Source organism: Ornithodoros turicata, chromosome 2, assembly GCF_037126465.1.
Source record: "Ornithodoros turicata isolate Travis chromosome 2, ASM3712646v1, whole genome shotgun sequence".
In the NCBI taxonomy this organism is placed as follows: Eukaryota; Metazoa; Arthropoda; class Arachnida; order Ixodida; family Argasidae; genus Ornithodoros; species Ornithodoros turicata.
Window position 1 is genome coordinate 101,732,410 of NC_088202.1, and position 21,020 is coordinate 101,753,429.

General features: G+C 45.9%; 1 protein-coding gene across 2 annotated transcripts in view; it reads right to left on the reverse strand.

Moving 5' to 3' along the window:
• Window positions 1-21,020, reverse strand: part of LOC135385857 (doublesex- and mab-3-related transcription factor 1-like) — a 152,748-nt gene that overhangs the window by 12,811 nt on the left and 118,917 nt on the right. For both annotated transcript variants that reach the window (XM_064615427.1, XM_064615429.1), the window contains 2 exons: window positions 8,687-9,009; window positions 5,915-6,188 (listed from right to left, as the gene is read on the reverse strand). In XM_064615427.1, coding sequence (XP_064471497.1) covers window positions 5,949-6,188; window positions 8,687-9,009 — 563 coding nt within the window. In that variant the 3' untranslated portion in view covers window positions 5,915-5,948. The remainder of the gene's footprint in view (window positions 1-5,914; window positions 6,189-8,686; window positions 9,010-21,020) is intronic.

Here is a 21,020-nt window from a genome sequence, read left to right on the forward strand (position 1 = left end):
ACCATTAAGAATAAACGTTTAAGAATAAGACATTCAAGAATAATCCGCTTAAAAAATACACGGTTAAAAATATATCTCCTAAAATAAACCGCTTACTATCCCCGCTTAGAGATCACCGTTTAATAATCCACCATTAAAAATAAACTGTTTCAAAATCCCCTCACCATCTAGCACGGAGGCAGACAGATTGCAATTTGCGGCGGGTTAGCTCAGGTTAGTTTAGTTTAGTTTGGTTTGGTTTCGGTTAGTTTGGGATAGTTTAGGCTAGTTTGGTCCTGTGAGGTTAGTTTAAGCCCCTTGCTTGCAGTTCACCTTGATTTGGGCCATACCACATGACCCTAGCAACTAGGGTGGATTTGGGGGGATCCTGAAACGATTTATTTTTAACGATATATTCTTAATCGTGGATTCCTTAGCGTTTTTATTTAAAGGGGTTATTTGGGCGATTATTCTTGTGCGTTGATTTTTAAGCGTATATTCTGGGAGATATATTGTTAGCAGTGGGTACTTACGCGTTTATTTTTGAAAGATTATTTATAATGGTTTCAAACGGGATACACCAGTACTGCCAATAACTTTTGCCGCATACTGGTAACATTCTTATTTCATTTCAATTGACGGAAAGTTAATTTCTTGAATTGAACTCCGAACTTTCCCAAGGCCAACCTAACGCGTTATTTTCTTTCTTTCTTTTTTGCGGAAATGGGTTCCCCGTGGTCATTTTACTCAGTATAGCACATAATCCCACTCGTAATGCAATGGCAATTGCAGAAATATATTCTCCGAAAATCCGTGGAAATGAGCCCTTGGCTCAGCCTCTTTTTTGACGGGTAGTTCAAGCGCAAAGCTGCGAAGAAAGGAGGTCACATTGACACGCCACACGAGGGGGAAAGGTTCTCTACCTGTCAACGCTTCGGGTGACCTCATTTTTGATACGATAGCTCTGGTTCCCGCACTCACCGCGCGTGTTTGTTCCCTGGGTAAGGCTTGTAACCCTTCCCCCCTCGTGTGGCGTGTTGGCAATGTAATCACTTTTCTTCGCAGCTTTGCGCTCAAACTACCCGTCAAAAAAGAGGCGGAACCAAGAGCAAAAGTGAAAATGAAAAAGTGAGACGTGACACAGGAGAATAACACGCTAACTGCCTTCAATGAATACGCATGCGTCGTTGTTCACAAACTCCCGGAAGCAAACACCACTCGTTTCCTCGGAACTTCTTCAAAAGCCATACATGAAAGACTTGCTCATCAATAACAACACAAGGTTTGTCTCAACAGAAGCCTTTATTGGAGCTCTCGCGAGGGCCGCTATGGAACCGGTAGGGATTCTTTAAAACAACAACAGCCATTCGAAGCAATTAAGCGGTAACGTAGTACGCTGCGTGGGAAATATCGACAAAATTCCGTTCCACTTGTGAGTGTGGGTTGACTAAAAATGTCGTTTTCATACCTTTGCTCAACTGCTATGCTCGTGTAGCTGGACAGGAGCAACGTCACCAGTGATGCAGTGGAGCATCAGAACGTGATTCATATCAGGACGAACAGATATAAAAACAACAACTTTGTTTAAATCATAATAAGACGACGCGCACTCGCGGACACTACTTTCAAGATTTGGACTGATGGTGATGTGATAAAGAAAAAAGTGGGGATGCGAGTCGCGACAAGATCGAGCTGGCTACTCCAGGACACTTACACAGAAAATACAAACAGACGAACGAGTTAAAGTGATGCAGTTCAACATAACTAGGATTCGGATATTTGATTCCAAAGGGTGATCTGACTATACGGAATTCTGTTGAAATTTCGCTTTTCACCGAAAAAGTCAGCTATGTTATGCAAGCGAGGTCAGTATAGCATATACAGGGTGCTTCTCAAGGGGTGGGCCAAAGTTTCCCCAGATTCATGATCCATTTTTTCTTTTGTAAAAATGGGTCGGTGGTTTAAATAAGAACATTGTAGAGTACAGCTCTGAGGTATCTAATTCGCAAAAATGGAAACCGCAACGATCTGATATGGTGCACAAAGACAGATGAAAAAAAGCAAAATTCTTGTGCATCTTGCGAAGTTCCGTTTGAGGCGCGGCCACTCTATGTCCCCCTTCCCGCTGTGCTCAATCTATGTTGATGCGCCTGCTGCCGGTCCGAGATGCGTGATGCATCCCCGCTGAATGCACCAAAATTACCTAAACCTTATGTTCGTTGTCACGCTCAGAACTTACCATCTACAAAGTAAAGCGTAACAACGAAGAAATAGAAAGAAGCGCGACAGCGACACTTTTGTATGCAAAACAGAGTGGGGGGTGTACCACCAATTGAGGAACAGATAGCCAGCATTCTGAGGGCGGGACACAGCGAGTGGGAGACGAAAAAGCGGCACATGCAGGACGGAACTCCGCTGGACGCATGCAGATTTTGCTGTTTTGCCCCCTTCCATACTGCAGCACAGAAACTCGTTGCGGCTTCTGTTTTTGCAGATTTCAGACATCAGGGCTCTACTCTACAACTTTCTGGTTTAAACCACCAACTAATTGTTCGTAATTAAATTAATTATGAGAACTCATTAAGGCTGGCTCTGGCTGTTGAAAGTATTATGTTGAAGTAGGCATCGCATGCTATAGCGAAAACACGGCTTAACTGCGCTACTCTGGGGACAGGACCACTTCAGGTCCCCAATCTCTGCTTTGCCTTCTTCCCGAAAGGTCAAATGCAGGGTTACTTTGAGATATGATAATTTTATGTATTTAGAAGCATTTATAAAGTATTTACAAAAATAAATACAAAAAATCGTACTTAAATATATTTATAAATACATTTTTCAAGTCTGCATTTAAACGCAAAATATAAATACGTGCATTTATATTTTAAATAGTATTTTAATCATAACGTACTTAAATACTGCCCATCCGTGCCGCTGATATTGTGTGGTAGCACTCAGTCAAGAATGGGCGCGTTGAGCGGAGACTCCAGAGTCAAATGAGTCATGGGTCCCACTAAACGACCAGGCGCAGTTCCGGTGCGCGGTTAGACAGAGGCACTCCCTTTGGAGTGCAAAAGTCGCTACATAACCCGCCGAATAGTTCGCAAAAAGTATAGCAAAATGAAGACCACCTGATCTTGTGCTGAATTGACACCCCGTAGATATAATCTAAAAAGACTGGCAAACGTTTTTATAGGCACAATGCACGGAAAGAAACCGGAAGAATTACGCCGATTTTTCAAAAATAGACCAAAAATGCGAATCGTAGCCCGAACTCGCACACATATCGCGGACACAGGGCGCTTTTTTAATCAGTCTGTGTTTGACCAGCGGCATTGCCGAGTGGGCTAAGGCGTCCGCTCGTTGGTGGTAACCGAGGTCGTGCTGTAGACTGGGAGGTGGTGGGTTCGAATCCTACCACCGGCTGTGCTGTCTGAGGTTTTCCCTGGGTTTTCCGAAGACTTTCCAGACGAATCTCGGCACAGTTCCCCCTGAAGTCGGCCCAGGACGCATACTAAGCCCCCTGTCCCCCACTCCTTCCTGCTGTCCTCTCTCCATCTGTCCACATCTGTACGCCGCTCATAGCCACAGTTGCTTCGCGGCGCTAACGCAGGATAAAAAAAAAGTCTGTGTTCATCGGTTGGTGGCGTGCTATAGCAGTGTGCCTACTGCTTACCAGTGCGGGGGAACCGTGCGGTGTGGCCGACTTCACAGGAAACTCTGCCGACATTTGCCTTAGAACGTCCGAGGAAAGCCCAGGGAAAACGTCCATACGGGATTCGAATTCGATCCGATCGAATTCGATTCGATCCGTTAACGGGATTCGAACCCGGTTCACCTCCCAGCCACGGCGTGGAAGAAGATCGTCCCAGCTGGAGCTAGTTTTCTAAGTTTTTCTTTTTCTGCCATCAATCACAAGTGTATGTACTTGGGAGTTGGTGCTGCGGGGAGGCAATTTATTTATGAGCTTCTTTCACTGGCATTTAGGAGGTAACAAGCTGAGATGTCTGGGTACTGCCGCAACTGTTCCTTCCAGGGTTCGCACTTTAAATTATGAGGAGATGTACCGATAATCGGGTGTCGTCTGTGTCCAAAACGACACAATACCCCTTGCTATAGCTGCTGTATACAGGGTGTCCCAGAAAACGTGTCATTGAATTCTAATAAGAAAACTACGCCACCTAGAATCATGCGATCAACGGCTAGGTTTTTACTAGGTTTTTCCCACATTCTGATGTGCATGTCATGTAACCTAAGTTTAATTATGTAAAATTTTGCGAAGTGAACTCGGAAATTTGCAGAGTAAATGTCACTTTTTTACCCCACCAACATGAAGAGCGTGCCGAATTTACTCAAATTCACGATAATTGAGTGTTTAATTCAGGATTTATCCTATCTGGAAAAATAGCCGAACATCATGCTTCTCGGGGCAGTATAACGCGCGAGGACTTTTTGAGCGCAATCACTGTCAGTCCGCCGAAAGGAGTTTGAAACCCAGCCCACAGAGTGATAAAAGAAAGCGACAGTTCCTGAAATCGGGAGAGGGAAGGTATGGTCCCAGCTGAAGCCGGACGCGATAAGCTATGTCTGTGTTATCTTTTTCTACCATGCCGGTGTGGGCTGGGCCAACCTCCTTTCGTCGGACTGACGATGATTTCGCTGAAAAATTCCTCGCGCGCTATCCTCTGCGAGCTCCGAGCATGGTTTTCGACTATTTTTTTCCGATACGATAGCTCCTCAAAATTCCTGTGAATATTGAGGAGAATATGAATGTGAATATCCTGACAAATGCCGTTGACTGCGTGGTTCTATGTGGCGTAGTTTTTTTTATTAAAATTCAATGACACGTTTTCTGGGACACCCTATATATCGCTACATGAGACCAGCGCGATGATTATGGAACAAGCAAATTGAACTCGATCTACAATGTGCATGAACGTGGCGGTGCATTGCAATTGATACGGCGCTCCGTATCGTAATTTGTTGTGTCGTAATTTACAATGCGTGATAAAAAGTGGAGTATACTGCAATCATCTTATGAAAAGTAGCAGTCAAGAGGAGGAACGCGCGACCCATGAGTGATGGCGCACCACCCTTCCTCATAAAATATACTCACTCCTCTCTGCCCTCGAACACAAGCGCAGACGCAAATAAGAAGAGTAACAGAATAGCTCTGATTTACGAACACCCTGAGACGGATTCAAAACGCCGTAACATCTTTCCAATCTGTATAAGTATGAGCGTTCTTGGAAACCCTTTCACGAAAGAAATGCAAGCTGAGCTCTGGAGGCGTGCTGTGCCGTGCCGAGCATGGGGCCTGTCCTTGGCGAGAGATCTATCTAGACTTGCGGATTTAGTGGTGATTTTCGTTTTTCAGAGTCAACAGTGTTTCCAGACACTTCTACACTTGATCTGCGAAGCCAGAACAAGGAAGGTCTTTCGTGTCAGACATGCGGTGGATTCGCGTCTGCTTCCCCAGCAGGGAGGATGTTCCACATATGGTTCGTGCACTTGGTACCGTGTCAATACGTATGGTACCACATGTGCCCGGCTACCTTAAACAGCAAGCCAAATTGCTACGGCTAATGACATCGAGGCACAAGTCGCAACGACGTCAATAGCTCACTAGTGGTTCAGTGCGTTCGTGCGGGCGTTTAAAAGCCATGTATCCTCTAGCTTAACAGTTTCAAGTGTGAAAGCAGCAATACAGTGTCAACGGGGGGGGGGGGGGGGGGGGGGTATAGTGGCAGGATCGGCTCGCCGTTGTTGGCCACACCGAAGTGGGCGTCGTCACAATTATAGCAAAAAAAGAAAAGAAAGCAGGTGTGTCAGCATATCCTGTGACACCAAATAACCGTCCAATAGATAACAGTGCAAGACATCCTGCACCAAAAGGAGCTTTCATTGTATTTATAAAAAGATCAGGCATTTCTCTTACTCTTAAGTAGTGCGCTGAGCGGATGCGGTAAACATCAGCGGATGTCCCTCGCGCGAGCGAAGGAGATGGGACCGTCCAATTGACGTACTGGTGAGTCCTTCCGTTGAACTAGCAGAGGTCTCTCCCCTTCTGAGTGGTTGCTAGACTCGTCACCTGGCGGTGTAGCAGCAGCCGACGAAGACGCAACGGTAGTTGACGTTGGGGTGCGGGTCACCAGCGCCACAGGCCGGTACAGGCTCTCGTACAACGGTGCTAACGCGACCATTTCTGCCGTCTGCAAACAGAACGGGTGCGTAAAAACTTGGGTGAAAAAAAAAAAACTGTTTTCAAATGCATAAGACGACAACTTGCGTAGTTTTAAAAGCGCTGGGTGCAATGAAAAGTAAAAAAAAAAAGATGTACAATGAAAACAAATTACAACGGTGTCCAACAGGTAGTAGCGACTGGGGTGAGGGGCTTCTCAGGGGGTTAGGTGGCTTTAGCTGCCAGTCTCCCGACATGTTGTCGTTAATACACGTGTGAGTGTTTTGTGCGCTTGACGCAGCCTGGACTAGCGTATGGACGCATCCTGTCATGTGGCGACAGCTTGGCGGCGATCTGACGTGCTAAGCCAGCAACCGTAGCTCTTGGAGCTGCTGAAAGCTGGCCGTCAGACCAGTGACTGTTGATTGCACCATCACGACAGGGTAGAGGTCAGCGCCCTTCGGCGCTGGTGTTCGAGGACACAACGGGTCACCAATATGTAAGGCGGCGATAAAGGCGACCATGCTCCACATTGTTGAACTGTTGAATGAACGATAATGAAAGCTTGCGAACCACGATTGCTCTGGACACGCGCGTGAGCTGCGAGGCGGCTTGTGATGTCCTGTAGCCAACTGTTAAACGCCCAACAGATCGGATCACCACTAGCTAGAATTCGCCTGGCGATCACTATGTCGATACATGTCATGCACGTTGACATTGCTCACCCCCCCCCCTTCCACACACACATACACACACAAAAAAAGCTCTTTCTGTTTCGTTTCTTATTTTTTCACGTCGCACCGGTGCGACGTGACAAAATAAGCGTTTCCCCTTTCCAGGAGGTCGCAGCGCTGCACCAATGGTGGCGAAGTATGGACACACGTTCCTTGTATGTTGCTTATGCATGCTGCATGAGTTAAATGTGTCAAGCGGTGGCATATTGTACGTAATAACTAGACCCCGGACGTTTAGGCAAATGTCTATATTCTGCCAGAAGCTTTTAGTAACCTGAGAGAGCTAGCCGAGCAGTTGGTGGCAGGTGGAAAAATGGATCCAGATGAACTGAGCAGGTCGTTCCTCATTGCCAGCAAGCCACTCAAAAAGACAAATAGCGGCACCGTAGCGCACCTTGTGAATGCGTCTCCGGTAGTTCTCTATCCACCTGAAGTTGACGAGAGCTAAGTACTGCTCATTTATACTGATGCTGCAGGATACGTGCACTGCACTGCCACATTGCTAAAGTGTTCGATTCAAGAGAGATGCAAGTCACCTGCATTGCGCACGTCCTGCATCTAGTTGCTGCAGAAGTGAGGAACAATTGGCTAGACGTGGGGGAGAGGGGACGTGGCTAAAGGCAGTGGATTATTTCCACATCCGCTCTGAGGGACTGCCTGCTGTTCTTCACGAATTCCCAAATGACGAAGCCTAGAATGTGTCCAAGATGTCGACTACACCCCCCGCAGAACTGGAGTACGTTTCGGCGAACTACGTGAAGCGTCCACACACTTCCGATAAAACAGTGTGCAAAGCTGTCACGATTCTTTTTGACGTCCGAGAGAGAATCCAGAATGTGTCGAACCTTTGGACTTAATGGCTGCTGCATCAGGTGAAACTGGACTTGCGACGCCAGACGACATCCTGTCTTCCGATGTTCTAAAGAAGTTCAAGTTTGCACCAGTAACTTCCATCCACATCGAACGTTCGACATCAACGGATGTTACTGGTGCAAACTCAGAACTCTCTGTTTGCAAGCTGGTGCTCAGCGAGTAACGGTGGAGTTCCACACCCACAAATTCAGAAATCGTGCCTGTCTCTTATTAGGGTTACCACAATGTTACGCGGCCCTCTCTTTCCAGAGCAGCGCGAAGCTTTGTAGTAGCCCCCCACCTCGAGTCTCCCTGCTCTCCCTTCAAATCCGCGTGCGCGGTGGAGGGGGGCAAAAGGGAGCAGGTACCTCATTTATGGAGAAGGGCCCCATTGTAACGTGTGGATTGGTTCTGTCTTTTATAGTCTTTTTTTAGGCTTACTTTTCTCGTGCCCGAACATCTGGGGTCTATTCATAACATACGAGTCATAAAACACCGACATCAGGTATAATATAAAATATTTCGTGTTTTGAAGAGAAACAAAGGAACCTAAAATATGGCATGTCGGGTTCCCGCGTCCTCAGTCCTGGAACAAGTGCCTCTCTGCCTCAGTGCTCGTGATGAGAGGAGAAACAATCATCGTATAGTGAAACCTCCCATTACGGACACCTCTCCCAGACGGACACTCCCCTAGTGCGGACGGCTGGATTTCCCCCGGCAAGCTTTAATGCTTTTCACTGAATACCTCTCGTGTACGGACACCTCCCTCCAATCCTCCCTCCAACACCTCCCTCCGGGGCCAGAATTCTGGCCCCGTGGGTGTACGTACTAGAGAGGTTTCACTTATACGGCGCATTGGTGGTAAATTGGTAATCCATTTTCTTTCGTCATTCGTCACGTAATTGGCTGCCCAGTTGCAAGGCCACAGAGACGGTTCACTTACTTGTAGCTCGGGACTCCTTGATGCACATGACGGCGTGACAGCGGAAGGTAAAGCCTGGCCCCCGTACGAAGGCGTGTTGTAGGGAGCACTGGTGACGGTTGCGGCTGCTGCCAGGGCATACGGATGATAAGAATGATGCCAGGATGAGTACCGCGGTGGAGGCACGTGATATGGTGCGTAGCGGTGGCCACTCAGCATCTGGTACATGAGAGGTTGCGCCGCCGCCCACAGACTGTGTAACGGCAGTGAGGAATAACTGCGATCCACAGTTGTACTGCCGAGCAGAGATGATTCACCGAGCTTCTGAAGTTCCGCCTGTGAAGCTACAGAGACAATACAAAGGCTCAACTACAAGTAGTTAATGCCCGACGAGATTCTCAAAATTATGCATTTCAAACCCAGTTTTAGCAATTCAGGTATGATGACATTACAGTACAGGAAAGGGGGGGGGGGGCAAGTTGAAACGTTTTTTTAGAAAACTGTCCTAATTGGAAACGTACTTGCGGGGTGTAGGCGTTTCAGTGCACCAGCTGCACTGTTGATCCCTCTGGATAACGTGGAATAAAAATGACGCGAATATTTCGTGATAATATGGCCAAAAACTTTTAATATGCAACGGGAGGCAGAGTACGTGTTTGAATATGCCCCAACCTTGGGGCACGTAGCAACAGGCTATGGGTATGTTCAAACAACTGGGTATTGCATAAGCCAGGAATCAGGGATTTCCCGTGCAGACATGGCAAACGCATAATATGTCTTTCTTACCATGATAGGCAAGCCTGAGCGATGGGCAAGACACGTAAACAAACACAAACACGAAGGCTCAAAACCAGCAAGACGTTTTGTTTACGTGTCTTGCCCATCGCTCAGGCTTGCCTATCATGGAATTTATCCTGCATTTAGGCCATTCTCTCAATGTCTTTGTTACTACAGTCCCAATCTGACCAGCCTTTGCAAAACCTTGCACTGAACCCACTCCTGGTTCTGTTCGTACTTCTCATATCACACCAGACAGTAATATTCCCTGAAGTCATCCACAATAGTATTTGGGCGCCGTTTATTCCTGGACGTCCTATGCTTTTCTTTGCTCAATCTTTGCTGTGTCTTGCGTTTGTCTGCGATGTACATACCGCCTTTACGTTTCCAAGTTGAAGCACTTGTTGCAATTTGCCCCATAGCGGCATGGCACCGGTAAACGCCATTTTGCCGCCGAGGGAGACGTCATAAGTTACTAGAGTTCGGGAAGTTAAAACTACGAAAGAAGGACCTACAAGTATGTCCTAACTTCCGTGCTTCTTGTGCAAGCATTCTCGAGCCCACAGACGATATGCTTTTGGGGTCAGGAACCACTTTTTGTTAATGAAAAAAAATGGCTAGGAAGCAAGCGAGCTGGTGAAGATGATGCATAATGTAAAAAGACTTCGTGTTCCCTAGTCTCGGGGTTTTTACATTATACACTTTTTGTTGTCTCGGGGGCGATCCGCTCTACGCAGCACCGTGACGCTGTTCTGAATGGGGCAGGAAGGTGGAACGATGCTACCGTCAACAGGTGGAGCTGCTTGCGCCAGAGGGGGACCAGAGAAGTTGACTGTTTCAGCGTACCCCGTGTTTCAATGTGCCCCCCTTTTCCCTATATTTGTTGCGTTATGGTAGGAGGCATCAAAACCTTCCTTTCAGGACCTTTAATTTCACAAATCACCGATTTAACAGTTGCACGTGCTTCCACTCCACCATTACCATCACTCCACCCATCACGAGCAGTGAGAAAACCATAACCGTATAATACAGCAATGCTGAATATTGGGGCAGGATACAAACGCTGCTCTGGCAGTCAAACATGGTCTTGCCCCTCTAGCAACCTTCCCGGTATCATTTCTTTCCTCTCTTGAGCTTTCGTTCTTTGAAATTAATTTCACTGTGCATGCGTCTCTTCAGGTGGAAACCGCCCGAAAGCGGAATCGTGAATTAAACATTCTGATTTCGTTCGATGGTTGCTGCAAAAGTCGCGTGACAGCTAATAGGTGTTCAGAACCCTCGTAGGTATTCTTGCATGCATTGCGTTTCGTCAGTTCGTTTCCTGTACACTTTGTCATGGCGGCGCAACAAGTACAATGCTGAAGGCGGGAATGCCACAAATCTTCTTTGAACTTACGTCACTATTGTTCAGCGATCTTGGCTACCTCCCAAGCATGCCTATGGCTTGTCCCTAAGGGACGTGCAACGATGCGTTCTGGGAACAGATTTTCGCATCGCAGGCCGTTTGTCACGTTGATGTAACGGAACGGAAGTCACTATTATCACCCCTTTATTTACTAGCCATCTGGTACATGACAATTCCTATCCTCCTATAGTAACCGGTGAAGCAAGCACGCCAACGTGCGGAAGTTTCCAACTCCATGGCGTCGGTTGTCTTGCCCGCCGGGTGGTATTAAAAGATGCGCATACTTGTTATAGAGCACTGATCTTGTTGCACTGAGTGTATTGCCCTCGTCCGTTAGATAGACTTGACGAAGGTGCTGGGATGCGGCCGGTAGGGCAAAGGCGACGAGCGGTTGGAGCTCTCGTGTAATTTCTTGGAGATATCGCAGCTCCGTCCACACATTAACACCCAATCTTTTCTTTTCTTACCCGCGCAGACATAGTTACTTCTTTTCATAAGTGTTTATTAGTTTCGGTACGTGTCTAATTTGAAGTGACCGGTTCCTCGGTGGCAGGAGCCAATGTCTCCATATTTTTCCTCCTATACCTAACCTAACCTAACCGATCATTTTTTGTAGTTTGTTCATCGGAAAGTTATAGTGCGGGTTAAAATGGCGCAGTGTGCTCTTGAGCAAAGCGAAGGGACAAAATAGTGAATGGACGCGAACAGCAACATTTTTATGATATAGCTTTGAGCTGGGCCCTCCTTGTATCTGTGACATTGACTTTTTTCACTCCGTCAGTTGCAATCTCATTGCAGGACCGTGAAACATACTTCGACCACAGAAAACGATAATTCCCCTCGTCGACTGCGTAACGTCCGCAACCTCAGACGGCAGGCACCCTCTATTAGCCGGAAACGTCGCTGCATTGAGAAGCTGTTCGTGCTTGGTTCGCTCAGTATTCCGCTAGACATCGTTTCGGAACAAAACCGTCTGGATGGGGCACTCAGACGGCTTCCAGACGATACAAACAGAAGAATGGCTCCCGCGCTGAAGCAAGACTGCTGCTGTCGATACAGAGACAGCAGCTTTCTTGCGCAACATTTGCAGCCTGTTCTCGCGTTCAATTAGAGAATAATACAGAGCGTCCTGATTTTGTGGCACTCGCTGCAAGGAAAATAAGATGTGCCTCCTAGCTAGCTACAAAAGAACGCTGTTTGCAATATTCATGGGCGCTGAATGTTTCGCTGTGTTCTCCTATAGGTTTTCCCTCACTTTACCTTGTCGCCGGAGGGGGGGGGGGCGCATTTCATGCAATCTCCAGGCTGAAACAAGCATTTATTCCAGCCCACACAATGAGGCCAGCGACTGCAACGCGTGATATTGTTATCACTCCTGATTTGCGGAGAGAGTGAGGTGTCCCGAAACACACTTGCGTAGAAGCAACATCAGAAGTTACTAAGTGACTTTGCGCATTGTGACGTATAGCCAAATGTGATGCACAGGCTGAGACGCGGCATTTAGCGTATCCGTGAATTTTATTAGTTCGCTGTGCACTCTAACAAATAAAACTCCTTTTAGGTGTAATTAGGGTGTATCTAGGGTGTATCAATTGCTTTACTCCCTTATTACACCCTCAAGAAAAAGAATACACCGTGTTTTTGGTCTGAAATGGGTGTAATATGTGCATGTCCCGCTCTGCAGGGTGTAATTTCGAGAATTGGTGTGAAAAAGGTGTAGTGACCATCAAATTTCTAATGCTTCTCTACGACAGGTCTGGCAACAGTGTGCTGTTTACTCTATGTTTGTTCTCCAGCTATGGCGGTTGAAGTTAGTTGTGATAGTTTTCGTGTTCTTTGGGGAGGTCGTTTGGTGAACTGCAGGTAATTTAACCATCTGAGTTTAGTATGACACTGCAAGGATTACAGTTCCGGGTCTCGAACCAATGCAAGCAACAGATGCGCCGTGCCCATCGGATCGAGTAACTTGTCCGAGCGGCTCGCTGCATCGTGCTGTTTGGTAAGTGTTGTAGGTGTATTTTGTCTTGTCTGGTTGATTGAGGTGCCTTTGAAGCGGGTATTTTCAGATTATGTTTGTACCTTAAGTGGAATGCACGGATTAGATCAGAGAACAGTGCGCGTCGCGTTGTAACGGTCACATGTGGCCGTTAGGCAAAGTTAAGGGGTATACGTAACAAACGAAGTTGGTGCAGTTTGTGGTAGCAAGTAAAGCAGCTGGCAAGAGTCAACGACTCAAGAGGCAAGAGGTAGCGGGCAATGAAACCACAAGGCCACAACCCTCTGATTTCCGGTCAGATGGGCTGAGCCAATGGCTGTGCGTGTCTTCTGAACAAGGCCCTGGCGTGTTGGTGTGTTGGATGGTGTAATTGGAACACTTGCCCAGAAATCAGAGAGGTATGGGTTCGAGCCTCGCTACCGACACTTCGCTGACCCTTTACCGATTGCAGCTTTTGTAGGAATATTGGTCTTTTAACTACACTATGATTCTGTGCTTCTTAATTTCTAGGTTATTTTAGTATAATCGTCTGTTTTTTAACTAGTCACAATTGTGCCATGGTTTTGGCGTATTATAGCTTGAGTTGCTTTTGCGCCAATAAAATTCAATCATCATCATCATTTACCGATTGCCTTACTTTCTATCTTGAGCTGCTTGCATGTTGACGAGGGCTGTGTTTGTGTAGTCCCAATTCTTCTGTAGCCTCATCCATCTGCGTAACTATCATGTAATTAGTGGTTCGCCCTTAATTTGATGAAGGCATTCCCCAGGACTTCTCTTGGCCACACCGTAATACATTCATCTTCGTCGCTATGTTGGTGGACACCTTAATGTTTTGTATTGTGCGGTGACTATGTAATTGTTATTGCAGTGCATTATAGGTAATCCAACTAAAGAATATGCCTGTTATTTTAACCGTTGTGTTTCTGTTGCCCTCGGCATAACACCCTTACTGAAGGGTGTTGTCTTGCCTGGGGGTGTAGACATGCACCAAAAAGGGAATCAGTTAGGGTACCGCTAGATTACACCAAAAGAGGTGTTCAGAGAACACCCTTTCTGAGGGGTGTAGTTTTGCCAAAGGGTGTGTATATACACCAAAAAGGGAGTCAGGGCATCGTCAAATTACACCCAAAAAGGAGTTATATTTTTAGGGTGTGCTGCGAGCGTGGATTCATTGGGATTACACAGGTCTACAAATTTGTAAAATGTAAAACTTGTGTGCCTCAGAAATCAAATGCGCCGCTGCTTAATGATTCGAATATGCTGAATTAATATGACAATGAAAACAGTCAATTGGCGCTGGTTTCTATGGTATTGGAAAATTTTGGTATTACTACTACGTGAATATTACGTAGATAACACAGGTCTCCATTAAAAAAGAAAGAAAAAGAAAACGCATTTTCCATGAATGGAAATGTGGCATTTCTTAACGATCGTGGTGCTCTGGGTTCTTAATTGTCAAATATGACACTGAAAACAGTCAATTGGCTCCCATTTCTATGGTATTGAGTTGTCGTATTACTGCTACATAAGTACGTACAATTGTGTAGATAATGTGCAGAGTTCTAGTCATTCCTTTCAAACAGTATTATTTCTGAAAACATAAAGCTGTTCTTAGCCTGCTAAGTAAATAATTCAATACCTATTTAGGGGAAACGTAGCAGTATTTAAATTTACTATAAAATGTCCAAAAGCTATTAAGAGTCGAGTCACTCTGCAAGACTTTGTCCTCATTCACTGACTGCTTGTCTCTTCACTTGTCTGTCGTATCAAGGCATTGGAATCAGGGATCGGAACCGAAACTGAACCCGAACCGAAAACCGCTAAAAACGCGTATTTTTCGCTGAACCGGAACTGAACCGAACCAACATATATTTTTTCTCGCGTTGAATCGAACAGGAGCTGAACCAAAAAAGTTAGGAGGTTACAGGTTCACGAAACGGTTCAGACGTAATGTGCGTTGTGAGAGATCGGAACTACGATTTGCACAGCGGATTGAGCCGCGCTGCCAAACAAATTCGAAACCGAAACTGAACAAGACAAAACTGTAACCCAAATGCGCGAAGTATTTGATATTTCCTCCTCGCTGCTATTGCGTTCATTCAGTTGTGTTAGTTTTGAGGTCCGTCGCGGTGCTTGATTTCACCAGCTGGGGCCCTATTCTCGTCAAAGTAATCGACGTCGATTACTTTGAATCTCGCTTGTAATTGGTCGTTACGTGATGAAGGCGTTAAGAACAGAAGTGGAATGCCACGCACCCTCAACCAATAGTTGAGCACTTGATCCTGCATTCTTCGTGCTTTATCTACTTTGGGCATGATGGGAATTGATGTTCTGAGGCTGCAACACATAGAAAGGAGAATTACATACAAGCCTCAAGTGCCTAAGAAATTAATGACGAAAGATGGAAGTCTCTGAAAAGGTTAGCTAGCCAGCTGTAGGGCTAACCTACAGCTGGCTAACCTTTTCAGTGACTTCCTTCTTTCGTCTTTCGTTATCTACTTTATCACGAAGATTGCAGGATCAAGAGCTCGAGCTGCTGCGGATCTGAACCCGGACCGAACCAGTATGCCTGAGCGTGAACCCGAACCCAACCGAAAAAAATATCGGTTCCGATCCCTGATTAGAATATCCCCTGTTAATGTCCAGAAGTAGTCTCCAAGCATTGGCAAAGTGTCATTTACCCTGACACCATATATATAGTCGCAATATCCTGATAAGTCGCTCCCAATGCTCACCACTCATGTCCTATGGTGGATGCTGTAAAGGGAATAGCCTCGCTGTTGTTCTTAACTTTTCCTCGCGCTGGTGTTGGTGGTGATGGAACTGCTTGCCGTAGTCGGCCAAGCTCAGGCGAGAACCCAGAAACACCCAGACAGCACAGCCGGCGCCCGAATTCGAACCCGCACTCTTAAAAATGATGGTGGTGGTGGTGATGGTGAAAGGGCTTGCCGTTGTCGGTCTCACGTATGTGGGCAACGTCACGACTGACGCCCTGGGGAAATGTGCGTCCTGGGCCGACTTCTAGGGGAACTGTGCCGACATATGTCTGAAAGCGTCTGAGGAAAACCCAGGAAAAACCCCAGACAGCACAGCCGGGTACCTCCCAGTCTCGACGTGACATGGCTTTTGTGTGCGCCTTTTTTGTAACAATTATGAACTGCATAAGTGTCACAAAAATGGAGTACCCCTCCCGTTTCCAGCAAATCAGGGGAGAGAACGATGCCATTCGAGATGACGGTTGGCTAGGAGCGTGCTATGCGGTGAAGTTCATTTTTAAGAGTGCGGGTCACCTCCCAGTCTCAGCGTGTAGACCGGGATGTGACCAGAGTTCGAATCCTCGTAGTACTGGCTTGTGAAGCCATATTTGCGCCATTGAGGTGGAGTGGAGCTTTTTTTTTTCTTTCCTTTCTTCTTCTTGTTCTTCAGACATGGCGTCGTGATCCCGCAACCCAATCTTTGCTAAACTGCCCAACACTGACACCTCTACACCTTGCAAGTTTAAGCCAATTAGCAATTTTAAGCATCGTTTTCATTCTCAGCACCCCAGAGTTAGTTCGGTTCAGCTACTTTTACGCCTGAGACAATTTGGCTGTAGACCTGTCAGAGACTAGGGTGTCCCGCCACCGGTACTCGCTGACGTTTCATCAACTGCCGTTTTTGATTCAGTCACGGGTAATTTACTCAAAAAAGTAACTAAGTAAAAACTAAGTCAAAAGTAACTGAGTTATATTTAGCCTGAAAAAATAGTAACTGAGTTATAGTTACCTCGTTAAAGTAACTTAGAACTTTACAGTTACCTTTTCAAAAAGAAAAGAACCAACCATGTACCATAGTTATGCAGGATTACAAATACAGTATTTCCAATGGGCCTTAAGTTAGTCTAGGTCATCCTGGCTGCGTATGGGATGACGAAATCCGTGAAATTCCTGCACTCTAAGAACAGAACTTTACCGTATACACGCTGTGCGCCAACCATTGCTACGAATGATAGGGGTATCGCTTCTGATTCGAGGAGAGAGCAGGGCGTACGCCTTTTTTTGAGTTATGATATATACAAATTGCACCAAAAAAGGCGTGCGCCCCCTTCCCCCCGTCTCTCTCTCCGAACCAAGAGCGATAACCATATTCTGTGTAATGGTTGGCGCACGACGTGCTATGCGGCGAAGTTCTGCAGGGACACGACACGAGACAGGAAGCTGTCAAACGAAAGATCAGCAACGCGCTGTCATCCACTTCAAAGGACTAAGGCGATTGGCTTATCATATATTCAGAGCTGTTATCGTAAACACCTGCTAAAACACCGTAATGGCAAGCTATAGCAAATCAGAAGGCATCGCATTCCTGATCTTTGATTTTACAGTTTGCTTTCTACAGTCTTCGTAGATTAGATTGATGACGTTCTACTAAAACTCCGTGTTCCTGCTTCAACGTCTTTTCGCGTTCGCTCGCGCCGAGCGCTGTGGTGGTACGCGTCCGACATGCTATCGTGATCCACTACTCATTTACTGGTGATACAGTATCAGCTTGTTTCTGTTCCATCCTAAATACGAGTCTCTACTTTGCAGGTTCTAGTAATGGGAGCACAACGTGAAACGGCAATTTACGGTATCGTCTTCTTTACATTCTTTAAATCTATTGCCAATTTATTTATATTTCATTTCTTCTTTTCTCGCGAAACTATAACGCTCTTATTTGTAACAACAAAAGGAGAGAACGAAAAAAAAAAAAAGCCTCTCGGCGTTTTACGCTTTGTCACATGCAAAAGATGCCACAATACGCGCTTGTAGTGCATACAAAAGTTTTCTAAAGCAGCTCTCAGCTTCGTATGCAAATATCTTTCCTTCTTTAAAAGCGAACCTCGCACAGGTCATATTTCCACAATACACTACGTAGCACGGCTGACGTCCAACTCCTGGAACCCAACGTTGGCAAGGTCGAGTTCATTTCACCCCACCACCCGCGAATTTTACACTTCCAAACTCCATAGCTCACCAATTCTAAACGCCTTGACGGACGTAACCCAGCCGCAACCACCGCTTCTCCACGACTCCCCCCACCGCAGGCCGTTTTTTCTTTGCGGAAACTCAAAACAGCTGCGCCGCTATTATTTACAGCTATTTACGTTGGCTGCGTTCCTCCACCGGCGGTAACTTTGCTTGTTGTTCTGTTTCAAGTGGGGCTTCCTCGGGCCCAACCTCCGTTGTTCCCCACATCATTTTATAAGAGGCAGAAACCCCCCCTGTGGCCCCGGAGAACATAAACATGCCAGAGACGTGCCTCGGATCCCGTCTGGTATCCCGCTGCCGAAGGACTGACCTCGGTTACCCTTTCCTGAAGACAGAGCATGACGAGCCAAGAGAACTTTCGCGTACGGATACAGCCAGTTTCTTCTTCTTGCGCATTTGGGTGATTTACAAACCCGCGCTCCGAAAACTACGTACGCTTCGGGAGATTGAAAACACTGGCGGCAATGTGTGCGAGATAAATATTCCGCCAAGGCGCAAAGAGCAATGGTCCAGAGGAGTAGGCCGCCGCGGACAGGACGTCTGCGTGCGTGACACACGTGGAAGTCAAAGAAAGACTGAATGTGTTCATGCGTGCGTCCGACGAAAAGCGCTTCTTGGAAAAGCCTAGAGTATGAAAGTTTAATCGCTGATTTTCAATGATCTGGTGGCACGGCGGTTCCATGAATATTTAAGTTGCTCCAAGTCCTACATGCTTTTGTGAACATGTATTGCTGGGGGCAGTAACGGAGCAGTGCAGCGGCAGCGCCGACCTGGCTAGTGAGCTTCTTGCCTTTTTTTACATAAATGTGGTAAAATGAATGGATTTGGGTAATCGAACATTAGAGTAATATGCTACACAGGAGCAGCGGTATTATGAAGGCATGGAACTTTAGGTAAACCGGATACCGCAAGTCACGGAGGCGAGGGTGAAAATAAATAAATAAATAAAAGGTTCTGGAGGGTACATTTCTGTGATAATTTATCTTGGGATGTTCATGTATCATATATTAAAACTAAGATATCTAAGCCAATTGGGCTTATGCACCGGCTGTGTGGCGTTCTACCACGTAGTGCTAAGATCCTAATTTATAACTCTCTTGTATTTTCCGTGTTACTTTACTGCCTATTGGTATGGGGCACCGCGAGCGTAGGAGCCATACACAGCTTACGTGTTTTACAAAAGTGGGCCGTTCGAACCATTGCCAATGTCCCATACAAGAGCCACACACAACATTTGTTCGTAACCTTGAATATTATAAAAGCAACTCACCTCTATGATTATTTCTTAGTAAAAACCTATCTTTTAGCGATAAAGCAAAATAACAGACTCATGTTCTCACTATTCACGTTAGAGCACGTTGCAGAACGTTCACGCCACAGTCAGAGACTTAGGTTACCGAGATGTAGAACCAATTATGGTCACCAGTCGGCGTCCTATGTCCTCTCTCGTATCCTAAATCGCTTTCATTCATTACAGATCAATGCTAATGATATGTCACTATCATCCTTAAGACGCTTGTTCACTATTTAAAGCTTTTATGCGTTCCCTCTACGTTATTGTTTTTTTTTATTTTATAATATTCGTTGTAAATCCGCGTTACCACTATATATGTTCTGTTCGTATGGAGTTTGATATCTGTTGATGTGGTGATTGATATAATTTTGTTGATATGGAGATTGATATTTGTTCATGTATATGTTTCTTCATTGTCTGCTTGTCGCCATGAGCACTAGTGTAGTGGGGTGGCGCCCTGGTCAAGCAGCCTGTGCTGCTTTTTGGCTCCCCCACAGTTATGTCTGCTTCTCTGTATCATTGAGAAAAACAAAAAAGGAAGCGTTATTATATCACGACGTTGGACTAGCGCGCTGTGATCCAAAGTAAATGTCTGATTCACTTGATTAATCAACGCACCAGAGCAGTTATTTTTCATTCAAGTACCAGAAAAAGAAACGAGACCGTTTACAGAACTGTGTCCTTAGGGGCACCCTGTGCCTATATGACCAAAATAAATTACAGTTGCCGACACTAATGCCCAGGCACCGACGTGTTTTGTTATTCGCATTTATGCTCATTTTAATAATAAACGAGTGTGGAAGTTTAGTTCCGAAGAGCGTTTGCAGGATAATGCCTCTACGAAGGCGTCAAATATGCACTATTCTGAATATCTTCCCATATCTTCTGGAAGACAGAAGGATATGAAATGCGTCGAAGTCGACACTCGTTCTGACAGAGGCAGTGACAAAGCAAGATGACGTGCAGGAACTTCTTCAACAGTCGTAGCAAACAATGTCAAGTATAACAAACGGAAGACTGTCAGTGTGTTACAGTGGGTCACCATACCTCGGTCCTGTTCCTGCATCAGAGTCTGGACAAGTACGTCAAAATATAATCGTCCCGATGTACGTTTAGAGATCTACCACTTTCTATGTGTTGATTGTTTTGTACATAAATATGCACTATTCATTCCAAGCCTCGCTCCGTTTTTATGGTGACAGGGAGACTGTGTACATCTTGCAAGAGTTGCAAATCGTGCCCTGTTAATATGGACGACTCGAAGTATGGATGACTTTTCTGAGGACTAAACTTTTCCAGTGTTGACAAGTAAAACGAGTTGAGTGTGCCTCGTGAATACGGAAACTCGCTTTTCAGACAATGGGCAGTGCAGTACGGTACCAAACCTACGGAGCCATATGTACAAGTTTCTGTCTCTCTATCTCGCTTCTGTCTCGGACATAGGGTCCTGAGCAGAATTCTAGGGTGTTTCTGGGGCAGCGCAGAGAGGGCCAAATATTTTATGGCCATCGCAGCTGCCATAGCTTGCGACGCACTGCAAGCAGTTCCTGAACTAGGACAATGGCAACCAGCACCACGCCTCCATTTTGCCGGGGACAGTAATCTTAATATTAACGAGGCACGCTATAGAAGTAGAGCAATACGAAGTTAGTAACTGCACGTGGTATTCTACAATTCTTCGGCATACCAGGAGAACATGCTGATGTGCCAAAGAATAGTAGAATAGCCGTGTGTTCCGTCCGTGTGTTAGTCGAAGAAGCCGTGTGCTACGTCCACATATTCCTCAAATATGGAACCCTTAAGGTCGCTTGTCCCATCCATATATATATATATATATATATATATATATAAAAGGGGGGAAAAGCCATTAAAAA